The sequence below is a fragment of the Heterodontus francisci genome, chromosome 5 (genome assembly GCF_036365525.1).
Source record: "Heterodontus francisci isolate sHetFra1 chromosome 5, sHetFra1.hap1, whole genome shotgun sequence".
Taxonomy (NCBI): Eukaryota; Metazoa; Chordata; class Chondrichthyes; order Heterodontiformes; family Heterodontidae; genus Heterodontus; species Heterodontus francisci.
The window spans coordinates 64,209,281-64,231,467 of record NC_090375.1 but is presented as its reverse complement, the minus strand read 5'-3'; the positions used below and the strand labels follow the sequence as shown (position 1 = coordinate 64,231,467).

The following is a 22,187-nucleotide window of genomic DNA, read 5'->3' as shown; positions in this document are numbered from 1 at the left end:
CCTCATCCCTCTTTCTACCTATGTCATTGGTACCAAAATGTACCAGGACCTCTGCCTTATCACCCTCCCCCTTCAGGATGCCCTGCAGCCGTTCAGTGACATCCCAGACCCTGGCACCAGAGAGGCAATACCATCCTGGAGTCATGTTGATGGCCACAGTAGCACTTATCTGTTCCCCTGACTATAGAATCCCCTATTAATATTGCTCTTCCTCTCTTTCCCCCTTCCTGTGCAGACAGGCTGCTTGTGGTGCCAGAAGCTTGGCTCTGTCCGCACTCCCTGGAGGAACCAGCCGCATCGGCCTCCAAAATGGAATACCGATTTGCAAGCGGGACCCCAGGGGACTCCTGAACTACCTGCCTGTTTCTCTTGGACTGTCTGGTCACCCATTCCCTTCCTTCAAGTCCCTTCAGCTGTGGTGTGACCACCTCTCTGAACGTGCTATCCACGATGCTCTCAGACGCGCGGATGCTCCACAGTGTTTCCAGCTGCCGTTCCAGCTCTGAAACCAGAGCTTCCAGGAGCTGCAGCTGGACGCACTTCCTGCACACATGCTAGTCCTGGGGACTGGAAATGTTGCCGGATTCGCACATGCAGCAAGAGTAGCAAACCACGGCTTTAAGCTCTCCTGCCATGATGAAACCCTTTTAAATTTAAAACTTCAGAAGACTATTGTAATGAAAAAATAAATCAACTAAGTCTTGCTAAAACAATGACTTACAATTCAATCCAGTTTGAAAAATAGCCACCTGGACTTACTCACCAGTCAGCTGTGCTCTTTGGAAACACTCTGCTCCCCTCACGCTCTGAGGACAGATAGGAAATGAAAGGCGCTCCTCGCTCCCTCCTCACTGAACTCCCTCAGTCACAAATCTCCCACTTTAGCACTCTAATGCAGCCCAAGTCAGCACTCCAGTGCAAACGACGCCAGTTTTGCTAGGGCTCTTTGATGCCATACTCTGTCAAATACTGCTTTGATGTCAAGGGCGGTCGCACTCTCCTCGCCTCTGGAGTTCAGCTCTTTTGTCCATCTTTGTAGAAAGAATCTAACCATCTCGCCTTGATGTCGAATGGCATTACCATCACTGAATCCCCCATTATCAACATCTTGGGGGTTACCATTTACCAGAAACTGAACTGGACCAGCCACAGAAATGCTGTGGCTACAAGAGCAGGTAATGAGGTCAGGAGCTGCATGTACCTGGCGGAACTCAAACTGAGTGTCGCTGAGCAAGTGCTGTTTGATAGCACTGTCAATGACCCCTTCCATCACTTTTATGATCGTGAGTAGACTGATCGGGCGGTGATTGGCTCGGTTGGATTTGTCCTGCTTTTTGTGTACAGGACATACCTGGGCAATTTTCAACATTGCTGGGTCGATGCCAGTGTTGTAGCTGTACTGGAACAGCTTGGCTAGGGATGTGGCAAGTTCTGGAGCACAGGTCTTCAGTACAATTGCCGGAATGTTGTCAGGGCCCATTACCTTTGCATTTTTCAGTGCCAGGGTCTGGGATGTCACTGGCTGCAGGGCATCCTGAAGGGGGAGGGTGATAAGGCAGAGGTCCTGGTACATTTTGGTACCAATGACATAGGTAGAAAGAGGGATGAGGTCTTGTATAGAGAATTCAGGGAGTTAGGCAGTTTCTTGATCACTCTTGGAGTGAATCGGATTGACTGAAGACTGGCATCTGTGATGCTGAGGACTTCAGGAGGAGGCAGAGATGGATCATCCATTCGGCACTTTGAGCTGAAGATTGTTGCAAATGCTTCAGCCTTGTCTTTTGTGCTGATGTGCTGGGCTCCCCCATCAGTGAGGATGGGGATATTTGTGAAGCCTCCTCCTGTCACTTGCTCAATTGTCTGCCACCATTCATGACTGGATGTGGCAGGACTGCAGAACTTAGATCTGATCCTTTTGGTTGAGGGATTGCTTAGCTCTGCCTATTGCATGCCAATCAGCAGAAGCAGCATGCAAAGTAGTCCTGGGTTGTAGCTTCACCAGACTGACGCCTCAGTGTTGCTCCTGGCATGCTCTCCTGAACTCTTCATTGAACCAGGGTTGATCCACTGGTTTGATGGTAGAGTGGGGGATATGCTGGGCCATGTGGTTACAGATTGCGGTTGAGTACAATAGGTAGTTAACAAGTCAGTCATATTTGCAAAAAGAAAAAGCAGGTTGTGGTTACATATAATATACATTCAGCCCAACCAGTCCATGCTAGCATTTATACTCTCTCCACTTGAGTCTTCTCCCATCCTTCCTTATCTAACTGCCAGCACAACCCTCTATTCCCTTCTCCCCCATTTGCTCATCAAGCTTCCCTTAAATGCATCTATATTAATTTGCTCAACAATCCCTGTGGTAATCTCTACATTCTCGCCACTCTCTGGGGAACAAAGTTTCTTCTGAATTCTCATTTGATTTTACTGGTGGCTATCTCATTGGCCTTTTAATTTTGCTTTTTTCCCACAAGTAGAACTCTCTATCTACCTTTTTATCAAAACATTAATTTCATAATTTTAAAGACCTCCTATTCAGATATCCCTCAACTTCTATCTTTTCAAGAGGCTGTTCATTCAGATGTGTATAATCTCTCAGTTCTGGTAGCATCTTTTGTAAATCTTTTTTGCACCTTCTCCAGTGCCTCTATCACCAGAACTGTAAACAGTACTCAGCGTGGTCTAAACAAAGTTCGATACAAGTTTAGCATAACTGCTTTTCAATTCTGTCTTTTAAAAAAAAAAATAAAAAATTCCTATTACTAGGTTTGCTATTGACCTGCATTGCAACTTTTACTGATTTCTGTATTTGTACTCCCGGATCCCTTTTGCTCTTGTACCCCGTTTTTAGATTATTTCTTTGTAATATGTGACCACCTTCTTTTCCTTACCAAAATGTTGCACTTACTTATGTTGAAATTCATTTGCCAATTGTATGCCATTTTGCAAGTTTATTAATGTTGTCTTATTGTTTCCATCCTCCTGTTTTGACTGTTCCCCTCAATTTGGTGTCCTCTGCAAATATCGAAATTGTGAACAGTGGATCCAGCTATGATCTTTTTGATGTTTTGTGTATAATCTACGTAAACATACTCGACCAAAATATGTTCACAGGCTGGGTTTTATAGTCACCCCCCCCACCCCGATGTCTGGGTTTGTGGCGGGAGGGGGTGGTTGGGGCTGAAAAATGCCTCCGGCAGAGGCCCGCCACGGGCCTTGATGCCGGGAAGGCCTGGCCCTATATTGGCAGGGGCGAGGCCTTGTGGTGGCCTCCCACTGCCACTCAGTGACAGGAGCAGAATTTGCATAATTTAAAAAAAAAACAGATGAATTAATCACTTGCCTGCTCCCACCGTCTGTCCCACTGCGATATTGGTGCTCGTGGTCAGCACTCCTGCGCTTTTGGATCTCCATCCGGAGATCTGATGTGGGACACTGGTGGGGAGTGGGGCGGGGGGGTGGGTGGGGGAGTAGGTAAGTATTTCAGTGCGGCGGGGTTAAACTAATCTGGTGTAAGGATGGTGGGAAGGGGTGAAGTTAAAGGTTTATGAACTTTAGGTATGGGGCGGGAGGTCAGGCACATAAGTATTTTGTGGGAGGGGAAGAGGGGTTAGAATCATCTAATTTTAAAAAATTTTAAATGACCACCTCTTTGAAATATTTCAACTAAATGGAAGGGTTTGAAGCCCTTTAAAAATGGCATCTGCACCTGTGCAGTGGCGCCTAATGCCATTGCCAAGGATGGACTACCTGCCCCTTCCACCTCATCGGGGGTGGGGGGGGAGGGGTGGTGCGTGACTCTGAAGTGCTGCTGCTTGTGTGGGCTGCCATTAAATCCAGCCCAACATGTCTTTTTACAGATACTGGCTGACCTGTTGTATATTTCCAGTATCATCTGTTTTTATTTCCAGAATATATAAATTTCCCTTTGTTGTTTTGCTGTAGTTTCTTAGTTATGTGAATGAGCGTTGAACTCTTGACTCAAATGAGTCAAAAAACAAAAAGTTATTTGTGACTTGGGATCTGTTGTCTGCCAATAAGATTTCACACCTCTAAATGATGCTTCTAGCAGTTCATTTTAACCTTAACAGGACATGTGGTTATTAAGGAATATTTCCCCAGGTAAAGCTTAATTCCTCGAATACATCATGGCCATTCAAATTAAAAATGTGCTTGTTTTAACTTCACTAAGTAAGTGTATTTTATTGAAGGGGGAAGCTTTTATTTAGAAACTTCCACTCTATTTGCAGAAAATAGCACCAAGGTTTTAATGGGCATGTAGTTTGCAAACTGCAAAACAAACATTGTTGCTGTCAAAAGATGAATGTGATTTACGATCAGAATTACTAGGGTACATTGTACTGTATAATTATTGGTCATCTTATTTTGTAGTACAAAATTTAATGTAAGGGTCAAACATGAAATCTATCTAGCCATAGTTTCAAGGGTTGAAAGTTAACTATTTTGGCCCATTTCGCTGCTTCACAAATTCCTTTCCCCCAGAGCATGGTCAGACTGATGACCATAAACACAATCAGAGTTGTTTCATCTCATTGGAATTTGCACACAAAAAGGCCAACTAGGGCATGTACAGCTGGGACTCATAATCCTCAAGTGGAAGGAAGTTAATTGCACAGCACGCATGAGTGGGTGCATTCCTGAATTCATGAAACACTGGCAGACTGTAGTCTGCTGAGGTTTTACTCGCTATTGTTCACTGGTTGCAGAATATGATGTGTTGATTATCGTCTACAATGTTGATTTTGTCTGAGTTATTATACAAAAATAATAATTTTCAACCAAGGTTGCAAAATCCCTTGAAGTGCAAAGTGCTGTTGGAAGTTCTATATTAAATTCTGGAAAACCCAGTTTAATGTGTTTCTCAGTTGTGTGTAAGATTAAAAGGGGTGCTGTTTTGAATCTAGGATCAATTGATGATGGTCGCTCCTTCCAAAAAAAGAAATATTTATTGAGTTTTAAAACAATCTTGCCATATTAAAATAGCAAAATTAAAAGGATGTGGTGTCAACATTTCCCAATCTTGCCTGCTTTATTGCTGTGCTTTAGTGTCTTAAGGTATATCCATTACTGTCCTAAACATGCTTTTTTTTGTTTACAGGGCCATTTCAATCTCTCAAGTTGTGCTTTCTGAAGTGCATTTTTACTTCACAAGTCATTAAAATATGTGCAAGCATAAAATGTATTCTGTGTGTATTTGTATCTTAATGTGATTTGTGGTATTTAACACTTAAAATCAGCATATTGGAGTTGTGGGAAATCTGGAAGTTTCAAAAACTTAGTTTAAGCTCGTTCCATTTTTTCTATGTCACCTATAACAGTAAGGTTGCTCTAAATTTTCAAAAATCAGTTTTATGGAAATAAGTAATACCAACTTTTTCTGTATATTCAAATAGACTCCGTGAAGGCTAGCTATATATGGTGAGCAGTTGCTCTAAAGGTAGCTGAAGATGAGGAAACATTATTGCACAAATGTTCTTGCCTCTTAATATGCAAGAATATAAATCAATTGCACTGTAATTCTTAAGTTTTTAATAACTAGCTGCTTTTCATCTGTTTTTGTACAGTTCTGCATGTCTGATTTTGTTTCTTCCTTCCTGTGGCCCCTCCATTACACAGCATCTTCTGAGAAACAAACGTGTGATTAGCCCAGGTGCACTCTGTTGCTTGGAACAAGCTAAGAGGTGCCTGGCAAATGGCCTATACTCGCTACTTTTGTGCTGCTGCACCACTTAAGCTGTGGTGATTTCATATTTATGGCAACACTCTTTTCGACAAGGAAACTGTTTGAACAGTTGATATGAGACAAACTTGCCTAACATTTTGTTATGTGAGTGATACCGAAATTATAATTTTGGAAAATAATCCAGCTTTCTCGTAGATTTTATTTCTGTATGAAAGTTTTTAAAGGAATGTGAAAGATGTGCTGTCCTGAGAACTTAGGTTCTGATGTGCTTTTTAAAAGCTGCTTATGAATTGAGCTTTTCCTTTCTAATGCAATAAAAGTGACCTTTCTAGCATTCATATCCCAAGAACAAATATTAAAGAAAATCCTTAAACATAGCATCCCTCAATGTATTGAATTTCAAATCTTAAATCGCTGCTAATCTTTATGTACTTGGATCCAAAAAGAAAATTTAAGAACTGAGCTTACAATAAGCTTCAAGAATAAACTTTTGTATGTAATGAGCTTTCAGTTTGAGTTGGTACACTGTAAGGACAATGAAGCATCAATGTGCCATTTTGGCTAAGTCTACCACAGAATCTATATACCCTGATTTTCTGTAAAGCCAATGTGAAGTGTGCTTAAATACCCATAACTTTTAATAAGGGCTAGAAAGCCAAGCTTCGCTATGTTGGAATGATGTCAGTAAGCTAATCATTCAGACAGGAGCCCATAGAGCCTCTGATCAAGTCATGGATGTAGTCATAGGAAATTTAGTATTACTGTACAAGCTTTATAATCTACCACATCTTTACCAAACCAGGGTTACTGTTTCAGCATATGTTTTGAGTCCTTGAATGTATGATGTAACCAACCTTACTGCCAACTGGAAGATTTTGTGTGGTACAAAGCTTGGAGGAGGGAATTTACAAGCAAAATCCCAGACACCAGGACTATTTCATATAGTGTAATGCTAGAAATACTTTTCACAATTAAAGTCTGTAACTATCAAAATAAAAGATATCTGGTGTAAATCTAGCTGTGCTAAACAAGAGATGTTTTCATGTTCCTGCACTGCATTTTACTTAATTTTCATACTTTTTGTTTGTGTAAAAACTTGGTAATCTCTCATTTGAGTCAAAAGATTGTAGGTTCATGCCCCACACTGGGATTAGATTTGACAAAGTATTGCATTACCAGAGGTGTTGACCTTTGGGTTGATGTGTTAAACCAAGACCCATCTATCCAATCAGTGGTTCCAGTGAACTTTCAAATTCTTCCATGGGATTTTTAAAAAGAGTAGAATGTTGTCCTAGTGTCATGGTCAATATTCCTCCCTCAACCAGATTTTTTTTTAGCCATTAAGATGCTAGTTTGTGGGACATTATTAGCCAGGATTTTATGTTGGCGATGAGAGTCTTGACACGTGGAAAAAGTGATGCCAAGAACCCCTGCACCGCCCAGGCCTTCCATGGGATCAAGGACCCCAGTGCCAGAAGTATCACCCTCACCTGCCAGCCAGTCGGAGGTTATAGTTGCTGCTGGTGGAGCAACTACCTTCGACCCAGGAGTGGTGCTGGACCCAGGCCACAAGTAGATCAGGATGGGAGGTCTCTCGTGGGATTTGGGGGGGGGGGTCGCAGGTGGTGTAGGGGAGTTACTAGCAAGGGCAGAGGGGGTGGCTCTAAGTGGGGGGTCCCCTTCCCAGTAGCCATTCACTCGATCAGGCACTATGTGCCTTTTAGCAAGCAACCCCCCGGGAGCTGGGAAGCAGCCTGTACAGTTTCTCGTGCAACGACTGGTCTGTCCACCCGCCGCATGGTTAATTGCGGTGGCAGTGGGATGAGGCCCTTAATCCATAGAATCATAGTTTAAGGCACAAAAAGAGACCACTTGGCCCATTTGCTTCTGTACCGGCCGAAAAACGATCCACCTATTCTAATCCCACCTTACAGCATTTAGTTTGTAGCCCTGCAACTTACGGCACTTGAGGTGCATATCTAGACTCCATTTGAATGAGTAGAGGGTTTCTGCCTCAACTACCCTTTTCAGGCAGTGAGTTCCAGATCATCACCACCCTCTGGGTGAAAGTTGTTCATCTCCCCTCTTTTCTCCCAATCACTTTAAATCTGTGCCCCTTTTGTCACTGATCTCTCTGCTAAGGTGAATAGACCCTTCACCTCCACTCTATCCAGGCCCCTCAAAATTTTGTACATTTCAATCAGATCTTCCCTCAGCCTTCTCTGTTCCAAGGAGCACCCACTCCCTGCCCCCCCCCCCCCCCCCACCCCACTCCTCTCCACCAGCCTATCCGATCTTTCCTCATAGTTATATTTTTCCAGTCCTGGCAACATCCTCGTAAATCTGCTCTGTACTCTCTCTAGTGCAATTACATCCCCTCTGTAATGAGGTGACCAGAACTGCACATTGTACTCAAGTTGTGGCCTAACCAATGAATTATACAGTTCCAGCATAACCTCCCTGCTCTTGTATTCTGTACCTTGGCTAATAAAAGAAAGGATTCCATATTCCTTCTTAACCACCTTATTGATCTGTCCTGCTACCTTCAGGGATCTGTGGACCTTCACTCCAAAGTCCCTTACTTTCTCTACACTTCTCTGTTTTCCTATTTATCATGTATTCCTTTGCCTTGTTTAACCTCCCCAAGTGTATCACCTCACACTTCTCCAAATTGAATTCCATTTGCCACTTTTCTGCCCATCTGACAAGACCATCAATATCGTCCTGCAGCTATCCTCCTCGTTATCTACCACACGGCCAAATTTTGTGTCGTCCGCAAACTTCTTGATAGTGCTCCCTACTTTTATATCCAAATCATAAAAAGCAGAGGATTAATTGCCCAGTTCAGGGCCTCAATTGGCGGTGGTGCAGAAAGGCTGTTCACAGGCCTTCCCACCCTGGACTTAAATGCTGGTGGAGGTGGGAATGTGGTGGGAACAACCTCCCACCAGCATCCCACCTGATATGCTTTCGCTGCCTCCAAACCTGCCACGGGGGAGCATGAAATTTCTCCCATTGTGTGTGTATATATTTTTAAAAAAAGGGCAGGTAGCCTGTGCAACAACATTGTTCTTCAAAGCAATTAATTTATAAAGCACTTTTAGATGTCCTGACAAATAACTTGCACTAGTGAAATGTATTCACATGTTTGGTACCACTTTTGCTTGCAATCAGCCCAAAGCAATGTCTCCCATACAAAAAGTAAAATTGACCAATTAATTTATTTGGTGTTGATTGAGGTGGAGTGGTTCAATTATAAATGTTAACATGAATAACTCTGCCATCCTTTCTAGCAACCCCTAAGCACCACCTCTCAGTGCACTGTTTGTTCCAGTCTTGAGCTTCCAACCAGAGATATTCATTTATTGCTTATTCAACCTGTCAGTCATACATGCCAACATCTAGTTTGTGGTAAGGAATGGAATCACAGTTTTATCTATCAGCTAGGTTTAGGTTTTAACCAATGGAACCAAGCCTAAATGCATCTATCAAATCTATAAACTTGCACATGTTTTTAAAAAAATCCATAAAATGATCCCACCCTTTTTTTTTTGATAGACCAGTCACTGGAGAACATTACTACTGGGTAAAGTAGCAGTCAATCAATCATTTGCGCGTGTCATTGTTAAACATCACATCAAAGATGGACAGACTCTGCAGTGAGAAGCAGGCACACATCTCACTGATAACCATAATACCAGATTTCTTTCAACATTTATTAAAATGCACTTTACATGCAGCACTTTTGACGAGTATGATTTAGGTTGTGCCAGCCACTGGTTTAGTCATGACTCTTCACATTCACTACCGCTCATGCAATTCAAATGTCCTGATCCCATTAAGTTTCCACAACAAGGACAAACTGATGGCATCCCAATAATTGCAGTTGAAATTAAATATGTTGTAAATCAGCAGTACAGTGAATTGATGCACTATGAGGGGTTAGGGTTTTGTTTCAGTTAAGGAATTGATCTGGGTATTTCTGTGCAATACTGAGCATTGTATACAGTGTCACTATGACACCGCCTGCAATATTAAAAAGTAGAAGTAAGCATTTAGAATGATTTTGATCTCGCGCTTCTCGTCCTCAGGAGGTCCCAAAGTGCTACAAAATCGCAATCATTTTTGAAGCATAGTCACAGTTTGTGCACAAATACGGTAGTCCATTTATATACAGTAAAGGGCCTTGAGCTCTTTTACTGCACTCAGCCACTTGACTATGCTCATTAGACACCTAATATCTGTTTTAGGATCCGTGGTCGCTCTCCCTTCCAGTCATCTCCCATTCCAGGACTTGCCTAAGGCCAACTCTAACCAGTGAGGTGTATCAGCATCCTTTTGCTCGCTAGTGTTATGCAGATGAGTCCTAAGGCCCAATTTACAGTGAGTTTTAAGTGCATTTTTCAGGCTGTGCTGGTTTTTGGCACAAGACCACTTTCTCAGCCAGTGTTTCAGTTCACTCTCGTGAAAGCTGCCAGATATTGCTGGACCTAACTTCATCTTAAAAATTACTGGAGCCCAGGGTAATTATGTTGCCCATTAACTTGTGCGAAGAAAAAATGCCCAAGTGTCATCTCTCCATTTCCTCTCGGAAGAAGTAAATCAAGCTGGTGTTGGGTTTCCCTCTGTTATTGCTCAGAAACTGAGTTTTAGTGTGTGACAGAGATCAGTCACGGAACTCCCTGAAAGTTTTTGAATTCTTCCTCTATCTGTCACCTCTGTTTTGACACTGTTAGTGCATCACTGCATGGGCTTGCTTTTCTCTTTTTTTTTAAAACGCTGCACAGCAGTCCCTTATTTACGTAAGAATACATCAGCTTGATTCAGGTTGGTAGTACACTCTCCTCTGGAGAGAGAAGGCTGTGGGTTTTAGCCCCATTTTTGAGCCCATAATCTAGGCTGACATTGTGCAGCACTCCATCTCACAAGTCAGAGGTGCCATATTTTGACTGACGTTTAATCAAGGGCCATTCCACCAATTTTCTCTTTTTTTTTAAAGAAAAACAGAGTTCTGCATATTGCCTGGTCAATATTCTTCTCGCAATCAATACCAGCTAACTTGCCATTCATCTTGTTTATTGAATCTTGTGCAGTTTGTGGGGTCTTGTTCTGTGCAATGTTTCTTGTAGCATAATCTGCATATCCCTACTCTAGTAATAAAACTGCACCAATTAAAGCCAGACTTCTGAAATATAAACTGTGAATGAGAGAATTTATTTCAGCTTGACTTTGTTGGAAATGTTCTTGGCCCTGTTTTAAGTCTCATCTAGTATTTGGACAAAAAGGCGAGAATGCCATCCCATTGTAGTACTATGGGAGTGCTGTATTGTTAGTGCTGTCCATTGATGGGAAGTTGGATCAGGGCCCAATCTGCTTGTTTCAGTGGTTTGGGCAGATGTTAAAGGTCCCATGGAATTACTTGGAAAAATAAGAGGGTTCCCTATTGACGTTGTGGAAAATATTACTCCTTCAAACACTATTGCCAAAAATAACTGAAAATGCTGGAAATGTTTTAACAAAGCTTTGAATTTTGGTATGAGTATTCTGTGCCTGAATTGAGAATTTTCAGAAAGTGAAGGACTGTATTTGGATTGAAGTTTGCAATCATCAAGTCTTGAGTATTCCTGATGCATTCAAATTTGATAAGTCCTTTTGCGATTGAAGACACTTTCCACTTTTTAAAAAAAATTGTCACAAACACATGTTGAACTTGTGGAATAAAGAGTATGGCTCCAAAAGCTTTTGCATATTTTGAGATCCAGGACCCAACTGAAATGGATTTGTGGCAGAAGAGGGAGGCAACTGCAGAGAGGGAGAGGTCTCTGGCCTGCACCAACCCTGGAGGTAGATTCAGCCTCATTGAAGGTGTGTCTCTTTGCCAGTGTCTTTCACGTGTAGACTAGTTTGGTAACAAATACGTCTAATTTGTAGCACTGGACTTGGATATCTCGAACTTAAAGGTGACTTGCACGGTTCAAGATACCCTATGTAGATACTCCACACTGAAGACATCAAAAAGCTGACTAAAACTCCACTGCTGGATGACCCCTGAAGGCTAGGTATAAGAACACATACTAAAGTATCCAGAAATTAATGCCTGGGTATGGTTGTGTCATGCTAGACTCCCACCTGCCAAGAATGAGGCACATTAATTTTGTCATGAACATTGATTTTAAATTTTTAGTTTAGTTTAGAGATACAGCACTGAAACAGGCCCTTCGGCCCACCGAGTCTGTGCCGACCGTCAACCACCCATTTATACTAATCCTACACTAATCCCATATTCCTATCACATCCCCACCTGTCCCTATATATTTCCCTACCACCTACCTATACCAGGGGCAATTTATAATGGCCTATTAACCTATCAACCTGCAAGTCTTTGGCATGTGGGAAGAAACCGGAGCACCCGGAGGAAACCCACGCAGACACAGGGAGAACTTGCAAACTCCGCACAGGCAGTACCCAGAATCGAACCCGGGTCCCTGGAGCTGTGAGGCTGCGGTGCTAACCACTGCGCCACTGTGCTGGAGTGAGGGAATGACTTGTTAAACAGATCATCTGTGGCTGGAAAAGACATTTGCATATTAGCAGAGTGCTTGGAAGGACAAAGGACCATTCCCTGACCCATTCAACCCACAATGGACCTAGATCACCAGGTATGGTGTAAGAGGAGCATTTCAAGCCCTGCTAAGGTGATATAGTCCAGAGCCAAGACATAGACCAGTTAGTTGCATGAGTAACATGGCAGCCTGAGTTTTTCTGAATTGTACAAACAGTCTGAACTAAAGAAAAGAGACTTTGTTTGCTCTTGGACTGAGATCGATCTCTTTTTTTTTTAACAAGCCTCTGAATCCACTGAAGACACATGAATCCCAAGAGAGAAAAGTCTCCTACAGCGAACAAGGTTTAAGAATACTGGGTCCCAACGAAAAGCAAGATCTAGCTACAATCAAGGACTCTACAGTGAGCTCGAAGAACCATAACAGCAACTCTTCAGATATTGCCTCAAACCTTTCCCACTTTTTTTTTTTCTCTCTCTCTATATTTGTATGTGTGTATCGCATATGCATGCTAGCATGGGCTTGTCATGTATCCATAGGTGTCAACCGAAATTAGAGTTCAAGTTTTATAAATTTCAACTTTTCTTTAAACTTATAGCCTGTTCTGGTTTCTTTGTTCACTGCTTTCCAATTAAGGCAAAGATTCACTAAGTGGGAGCTAAAAACAGTGTGTTTAAAATTAAACCCTGTTGCGGTAAGACCAGGTGAAGGCTGAGAAGGGCCCCTACACACCTTTCTCACCGGGTAGTAACAATTGGGTTGCAGACAGGCAAGCAACTAATACTGAAACTACACACCTCTAGCTGATGAAATTAGGTTTCATTAAGAGATGGTGCATTGTTCATATAGTCAGAGTAGATGGTAGCGATATGCTTGCATGTTTTACGGTGGGCTGTGCCACTCAGTGTTGCACTAGAAAGTTCTTGGTGCCTGTTGCCCACACACAGTGCTCAAATCGAAAATTCAGTTGTTGGCTGACTAACTTAAAGATCTATTTGGAGTTGAGGTGGCTCCAAGATGGAACCAATTTAACACTGACGTACCTGTTAATCTGATGTCCAGACCAGGTACATCTGCAGTTCATCAGGGCACTGTTGACTGACCGATTGACCAACCAACTGATCATCCGTCTGTCTATCCTGGAACCCATCACTTGGGCCAAAAGTCTTCCCGCTGGTCCAGATAACCCTAAAAACCAATGCCCTAATGCATTGGCTGGTCCTAAGTAAATAAACAGCAGGAAACTTTTCAGTGTTATGTGCTGATAAGTTCACAGATTTAGTTACCTCCGGCAGCAGCCTTCCGCACGTTTTATAGGTGTGTCCCAATGGGAAGAGTTTGTGCACTCCCCTTCAGGCAACCAGCTGTTCTGTGCATGTAGATTTCCTAGTAACTTTCACAAAAAGTGGTTTGAGTTTTGAGAGATAACTAGTGGAGCAGAAAGTTAATGTCCACAGAAAGATTGCTGCTTAATATCACATTTCAGAAAATGGTGAGAGATGGAAGCAACATACCAATGAAAAGAGTAAAAAGGGGGAAGAAAGCAAAGTATTTGGGACTAAAATATTGCTCTTTGTATTTTTTGTTACTAATATTTTATAAAGATTTCAGTTTCTTAAACTGGCATCTGAATAGTTTGATAAATTTGCTTGGACTGAACTGGGAAATTTTTTCTTTTGGAATCCATTGACTTGCAATTGCCTATGGGGTTATTTTGTATCCAGTTGAGATGCAAGAATAACAATTCAGGTTAATCCTTCTGTGATGCCAAGCCCGTTGCAGAGAATTGTTGGATCTTTCACTTCAAATACACAATGACAGCAGAATTCTAATGCAGCAGTAAGAGCTGAGATTAGGTTTATTGAAACATGTGCCTTGCGGTAAAACTAACTGAAACCTCTAATCTGTGGGAATATCTTGCATTACGTTAACCCTGAAACTCCTAAAATGCATGAAGTGCTTCTAATTACCATTTTTCACAGATGTAGTGTACCTTTGTTCTCTAGATGCACAGAAAAGATTTGTTGATCACTTGCATGTGTATATGGAACATAACCAACTCTTCCCAATCCTTGGGTAATCTGTACTCGTGTTAATTTTTGTTTGTTTGGTGCAAATGATCACTCCTGTAAGTGAGCCCTCTCTCTTCCTTTGGAATATCTTCTCTTCTTTGGCCTCCTTGTCTCGGGAGACAATAGGTAAGACCACTGGAGGTGGTTTGTGGAGCAGCGCCTGGAGTGGAATATCATACTAGCCCTAAGTATGATGAGTCCATGGTGAAGCATTTTGCTTGGCCTTTTGGAGCATTTTGTCAAAGCACGTGACCCATTACTTTCCAAAAGCAATGATATTTCAGAACTTTCCTCTCCCCACTACTGTGTAAATATATTCTAAGAATGTTGGATTCCTGATCAAAGAAATTGCCTTTGAATTTCATTTTGATTGGCACAGGGCCTTTTCCAAAGGTGCTTTTTAAATCTTGGCTGCATTTCTATTTGAGGGGGTGGGAGAGAAGCTTAGATTGAAGCAATGTGAGGGTCTGGCTGAGCCAAATTCACCATGGGTTGGAATAAACCTACAGTAAAATGATTGTTATTTCAGGTTTGAGTGAGGGTTTTGTACAGTTACTTTAGCAAATGAATTACTGTTGAAAAGTCAGCAAGTTTTCAAACTTGGATCTGAAACACCCAGAAGAGGTGGCTGATGAAAACGATACATTAAAGCCCAGAAGAAGTTGATACTGAATGGGACCATACAACAATAAAAAAAAAGTTTAATATTCAAACATTACCTGATTCAGTGTTTTGCCTCCAAATGCTGCCTATTCAGATGTACAATGAAATTGATGTGACATTTCTGTAACATATATCTTAAGTCTTACTAATATCTGGGGGCTTGTGCCAAAGTTAGGAGAGCTGTACCACTGACATAGTCATACTCAAGGAATCATACCTGACAGACAACGTCCCAGACACTGCCATCACCATCCCCGGGCATGTCCTATCCCACCGGCAGGACAAACCCACCAGAGGTGGCGGGACAGTGGTATTCAGTGGGGAGGGAGTTGCCCTGGGAGTCCTCAACATCGACTCAGGACCCCATGAAGTCTCATGGCATCAGGTCAAACATGGGCAAGGTAACATCCTACTGATTACCATCTACTGCCCTCAGCTGATGACTCATTACTCCTCCAAATTGAACACCACTTGGAGGAAGGACTGAGGGTGGCAAAGGCACAAAATGTACTCTGGGTGGGGGACTTCAAGGTCCATCACCAAGAGTGGCTCGGTAGCACCACTACTGACCGGGCTGGCCGAGTCCTAAAGGGCATAGCTGCTAGACTGGGTCTGCGGCAGGTGGTGGGGGAACCAACACGAGGGAAAAACCTACTTGACCTCGTCTTCACCAATCTGCCTGCCACAGATGCTCCTGTCCATGACTGTATTGGTAGGAGTTGACCACCGCACAATCCTTGTGGAGACGAAGTCCTGCCTTCACATTGAGGATACCATCCGTGTTGTGTGGCACTATCACCGTGCTAAATGGGATAGATTTCGAACAGATCTAGCAATGCAAAACTGGGCATCCATGAGGTGCTGTGGGCCATCTGCAGCAGCAGCAGAATTGTACTTGACCACAATCTGTAACCTCATGGCCCGGCATATCCCCCACTGTACCATCTCCATCAAGCCAGGAGACCAACCCTGGTTCAATGAAGAGTGCAGGAGGGCATGCCAGGAGCAGCAGCAGGCATACCTCAAAATGAGGTGTCAACCTGGTGAAGCTACAACACAGGACTAGCTGCGTGCCAAACTGCATAAGCAGCATGCGATAGACAGAGCTAAGCGATCCCATAACCAACGGATCAGATCGAAGCTCTGCAGCCCTGCCGCATCCAGCCGTGAATGGTGGACAATTAAACAACTAACTGGAGTAGGTGGCTCCACAAATATCCCCATCCTCAATGATGGGGGAGCCCAGCACATCAGTGCAAAAGATAAGGCTGAAGTATTTGCAACAATCCAGCCAGAAGTGGCAAGTTGATGATCCATCTCGGCCTCCTCCTGAAGTCCCCAGCATCACAGATGCCAAACTTCAGCCTATTCGATTCACTCCGCGTGATATCAAGAAATGACTGAAGGCACTGGATACTGCAGAAGCTATGGGCCCTGACAATATTCCGGCAATAGTACTGAAGACCAGTGCTCCAGAACTTGCTGCGCCCCTAGCCAAGCTGTTCCAGTACAGCTACAACACTGGCATCTACCCTGCAATGTGAAAAATTGCCCAGGTATGTCCTGCACACAAAAAGCAGGACAAATCCAACCCGGCCAATTACCGCACCATCAGCCTACACTCCATCAGTAAAATGATGGAAGATGTCATTTACAGTGCCATCAAGCGGCACTTTCTTAGTAATAACCTGCTTAGTGACGCTCAGTTTGGGTTCCGCCAGGGCCACTCGGCTCCTGACCTCATTACAGCCTTGGTTCAAACATGGACAAAAGAGCTGAACTCGAGGTGAGGTGAGAGTGACTGCCCTTGACATCAAGGCAGCATTTGACCGAGTATGGCATCAAGGAGCCCGAGCAAAACTGAGGTCAATGGGAATCAGGAGGAAAACCCTCCACTGGCTGGAGTCATACCTAGGGCAAAGGAAGATGGTTGTGGTTGTTGGAGGTCAATCATCTGAGCTCCAGGACATCACTGCAGGAGTTCCTCAGGGTAGTGTCCTAGGCCCAACCATCTTCAGCTGCTTCATTGAGCTTCCTTCAATCATAAGGTCAGAAGTGGGGATGTTCGCTGATTGCACAATGTTCAGCACCATTCGTGACTCCTCAGGTACTGAAGCAGTCAGTGTAGAAATGCAGCAAGACCTGGACAATATCCAGGCTTGGGCTGAGAAGTGGCAAGTAACATTTGCGCCACATAAGTGCCAGGCAATGACCATCTCCAACGAGAGAGAATTTGACCATCTCCCCTTGACCTTCAACAGCATTACCATCGCTGAATGCCCCACTATCAACATCCTAGGGCATAGAGTATAAAAATTGGCAAGTCATGTTGCAGCTGTACAGAATCTTAGTTAGGCCACACTTAGAATATTGCGTGCAATTCTGGTCGCCACACTACCAGAAGGACGTGGAGGCTTTGGAGAGGGTACAGAGGAGGTTTACCAGGATGTTGCCTGGTCTGGAGGGCATTAGCTATGAGGAGAGGTTGGAAAAACTCGGATTGTTTTCACTGGAACAACGGAGGTGGAGGGGCAACATGATAGAGGTTTACAGAGTTATGAGCGGCATGGACAGAGTGGATAGTCAGAAGCTTTTTCCCAGGGTGGAAGAGTCAGTTACTAGGAGACGTAGGTTTAAGGTGCGAGGGGCAAAGTTTAGAGGGGATGTGCGAGGCAGGTTTTTTACACAGTGGCTGGAACTTGCTGCCAGGGGAGGTGGTGGAAGCAGATACGATAGCGACGTTTAAGAGACATCTTGACAAATATATGAATAGGAAGGGAATAGAGGGATATGGGCCCCGGAAGTGTAGAAGGTGTTAGTTTAGGCAGGCATCAAGATTGGTGCAGGCTTGGAGGGCCGAATGGCCTGTTCCTGTGCTGTACTGTTCTTTGTTCTTGGGGGCTACCATTGACCAGAAACTGAACTGGAGTAGCCATATAAATACCGTGGCTACAAGAGCAGGTCAGAGGCTAGGAATCCTGAGGCAAGTAACTCGCCTCCTGACTCCCCAAAGCCTGTCCACCATCTACAAGGCACAAGTCAGGAGTGTGATGGAATACTCTCCACTTGCCTGGATGGGTGCAGCTCCAACAACATTCAAGAAGCTCGACACCATCCAGGACAAAGCGGCCCGCTTGATTGGCACCCCATCTACTAACATTCACTCCCTTCACCACCGACGCACAGTGGCAGCAGTGTGTCCCATCTACAAGATGCACTGCAGCAATGCACCAAGGCTCCTCAGACAGCACCTTCCAAACCTGCGACCTGTACCAACTAGAAGGACAAGGGCAGCAATTGCACGGGAACACCACCACCTGCAAGATCCCCTTCAAGTCGCGCACCATCGTGACTTGGAACTATATCGCCGTTCCTTCACTGTCACTGGGTCAAAATCCTGGAACTCCCTCCCTAACAGCACTCTGGGTATACCTACCCAAGATGGACTACAGCGGTTCAAGAAGGTAGCTCACCACCACCTTTTCAAGGGCAATTAGGGATGGGCAATAAATGCTGGCCTGGCCAGCGTCGTCCACATCCCATGAATGAATAAAAAAAAAGTCACTTGGGGTTTCAAGACATTTACAGTAGAAATTTATTCAGTGTTCTGCTCTAAATAATTTGAAGGAGCTAAGTTAGCTTTAACTCTCATTTCTCCTTTTTGGCTGGAGATGAGGTTGCAGTTGTTAAAAGGAATATTGTTGTCAGATTTGGTGCAGTGACGTCTGTTTTAGTTGCTGTACAAATATATTCTGTAAAGTAATCCGAAATCCTGTTACTGTTTTTTGTAGGAAAACTTTTAATGTCTGAAATGTACGTTTAAGAAAAATCTAGTCAATAAAATGCATTGCTGCAGAGTTCTTCCAATCTCCTGAGCATAAAATAAAAAAAATCTCTGTCCAAGAGCAATGGTAACAAAATAGTCCAGGATTAAATTATACTGTGAATGGTAACCAGAACAAAATCTGGCATTAAACCAGAATAAATTGTCTCAATTATGAATTTTGTCAATATAAATAGTTTTGAAAGTCAGCTTGATGGATCTGTATCAGCAGGGGGAGAAGCTTACTGTGATCCTGTCTCAGAAATTGTTACTGGTCACTGTGACTTTTCTTCAATCAAACTGAAGCAGTTCATTAGTGTATGCTGGGTTCTGTTGCATCACCATCACCCTGGGTGGATTTTGTTGCTGTGGAATCCTGCAGTTACTCCAAACATATGTGCAGCCTCGCAAATGCACAGTTCAATCATTTCTGTGGCTTTTTGCTGGTCTGTCTGGGACATTCCCTGATGTTTGGGACAAGATCTCTATATACATATAGACTGTATAACTTTTTCACATCCAGAATACAGAATGACAGCCCATCGACAAATGTGAAATCTTTTTGTTTGTCTCTGACTGAAAATTATCTTTGTTACAGGATAGCATCCAGAAGTACTCCTATCAATGGAACTAATCCTGTAGTATAAAGGGGCTGCTAATTCTTGTTATAATATTTTATGCTTACATTAATATTCCCCAACTGTCATCTTTTAAAAAGCTTTGTTAACGAGAGAAAACTGAGCTTATGCCACAAGTGATGTATATACTTGTCAGAACTATTTGCAAATCTAACATTTGAACTTTTTTATTGAATAACCTGCCACCTACTCTGCAAATGCTTTCCCTCCTCCCACACTACTCCCTAACACACTCTCGTTCTCTTTCTCGCACTCTCTGGAATTTGCATAATCTATTCCTTGTACTGTGTAGAGGGCACTCCCCCAGTAGCACCTTTACAGCAACAATCAACAAAAGTGATTGATGTAAGGCTGTGAAATGTCTGACGTTTGTTCTGCAGTTCAGCAGACTTGGTATCTGTTGGTAAAGCGAGCAGTTAAGTTTTGGATGGCTTATGCATGTTTGCTAAAGTTGGGTGTGGGTAGTAGGGAAGTGTGAAAAACAACAGTTGATCATTAAAAAGAACAAGGTAGTGAAACCAACATGAGATTTGACGAGGCTGAATCGTGAAAGGTTTTTTTTTTATCAGGGATCAGTCACTAGAGAGCCCTGAACAGTTGGTCTTAATACTAGTTCTGATTTCTTTTTCAGTTGCTATTTTTGGAGTCCCAAACCTTTTTTAATTTGTTCAGAAACTTCCTTTTTTGAGGAAATACTGTTAGAAATCGGAAGTTAACATTCACCAAGTATCACAGGGGGATGGTTAATGAGCCATGCAGAATTGGCTGTGAATTTATAGCAGTCTGCTGATGCAAGACGTTTTTGTGTTTTGCAGATGCTGAATTACGGCAAAATAGTCTTGAGATAAGCTGAAGGCTTTGTCTTTCTGGGTTTATAAATTTGTCTGGAATAGTTGTGTATAAGCTTGCACGTATGTGTGAAGGATGGAAAAGGATGATCTACAGGCTGAGGAATGCATACAGCTGTGAGATTGAATCATATATGTGGGGAAGAGTCATGGAGCAATGGGATTCAATAAAGATGACTTGTGCTTTGTAAATAGGAAGACGTGGGAACAGCTGAATGTATGTTTGTTTTTTATGATAACGTCCCCACCCTTCCTATTGCTCCTGGCCTTCTCTGAATGTTGCCCTGAAGCCAATATCTTTCTTACCCTCTAAGTGTTGGAGCCCCATCCCCACTTTTGAATAGCCAACATTGAGAGATTAAACCTTGCAGTTATCCCGTATTTCTCATACAAAAACGAAGGGGTGGACACCCAGCAGAATTATGAGGAATTGATATTCCAGGATAGAATTTCCAGAGACTCTGCATGGCCACTGAATGATCAATCTCTGAAGGAGCAGGGAGTACCAGTATCCAGAGGATGAGACTTCACTGAAGATTGGCCCGATGAAAGTGCTAGAAAGATAGAGAGGAAACCTGTAGTTGTAGTAAAAAGGTTAATACAGAAGACAATGAGAGACCCCTCCCACTGTGTGGGTGATTTAACAGTCACATGAGAGACAGGGCAAGGGAGGAGCAGCACAGAGGATGCTAGCTTAGGTGGCTTGAGGAGTGTATATAGAATAATGTAAATAATAAACCTTTTGCCTGAGACCTTCTCCAGGTTGTCCCTGAAACACTAAAGATGCTACTAATAAAACAACACAATATAGTGGCATCGGTAAAACAATGATGAACAAGAGAAATTTAAAGATAAACACTGGCCTGGTACAGTAAGAAAACTACTTATCTGAAGAAGAGGTTGTGAAGAGCTGCAGTGAGTCAGAGCATAGAAATACAGGCTGCACCACAGAAGCGTAGTGGCCTGAAGTAGAATCCAGTGATTGGGTGATTCACGGTACTTACGGTTGGGGAGCGAGTTAGAAGCTTTTTGAAAAACTTGCAGTAACTGTCTAAAAGCATTGTGCTCATAATGGGGGAGGCACTCTGCTGAACGCGAGGGCGAAGAGTGGGGAAACCCCCAAAAACAGCAGGGACTCCTCAATTTAAGGTAAGCAAGCCTGAAAAAAAACAAGCAGAATTTCTTAAAGGGTGACCTTCTTAAAGAAAAGGAAGCAATATGGATCCAAAATTGGAAATGCCTGAGTTTCCTGAATCAAGAGGGACCCAATCAGATCCAGAATTGGCTCTTAAAAAGATAAAGATTCCTAAGGTTTAGAATTGCTTCTCAATTTCATACAAAAGCTGAATTGAAACAAGTGAACAGCCTTCTGTATTCAGTAGGTGTGATTGCGGCTGACGTAGTTGTCCGACAGGGTATCAACGAGGCTTCCGATTAAATTTGAACAAGAAGACAAAATGGAGTGCAAGTAGACCGTATGGCCCATCGAGCCTTCTCTGCAATTCAAAATGATCATAGCTGATCTTTAGGATTCAACTCCGCCTGCTTGACATCTCCTCTTGCAGTAAAAGCCAACATGCCATTTGCCTTCCTAATTGCTTCTTGTACCTGCATGTTAACTTTCTGCATTTCTTGTACCAGCACATCCAAGTCTGTTTGAACATTGACACTTCCAAATTGTGCACTTAATAGAAAAGTAGAATTTTTTTGTGTTTTTTAAAGACCAAAGTGCATAACTTCACTTCCCCACATTATGCTCCATCTGCCATCTTGTTTCCCACTTGCTTAACCTGTCTTGTCTCTTTTCAGCCTCTGTCCTCCCTACAGCTTACCTTTCCACCTACCTTTATATCCTCAAACTTTATGCTCTTCATCT

General features: G+C 43.0%; 1 protein-coding gene across 2 annotated transcripts in view; it reads left to right on the top strand.

The window, feature by feature from the left end:
* The window catches only part of sdc2 (syndecan 2), a 135,624-nt gene that overhangs the window by 47,287 nt on the left and 66,150 nt on the right, over window positions 1-22,187 (top strand). The window contains exon 3 of one of the 2 annotated variants that reach the window (XM_068031548.1): window positions 12,551-12,670. The exons of the other annotated variant lie outside the window; for it this stretch is intronic. Coding sequence (XP_067887649.1) covers window positions 12,551-12,670 — 120 coding nt within the window. The remainder of the gene's footprint in view (window positions 1-12,550; window positions 12,671-22,187) is intronic. 2 annotated transcript variants of the gene reach the window in all.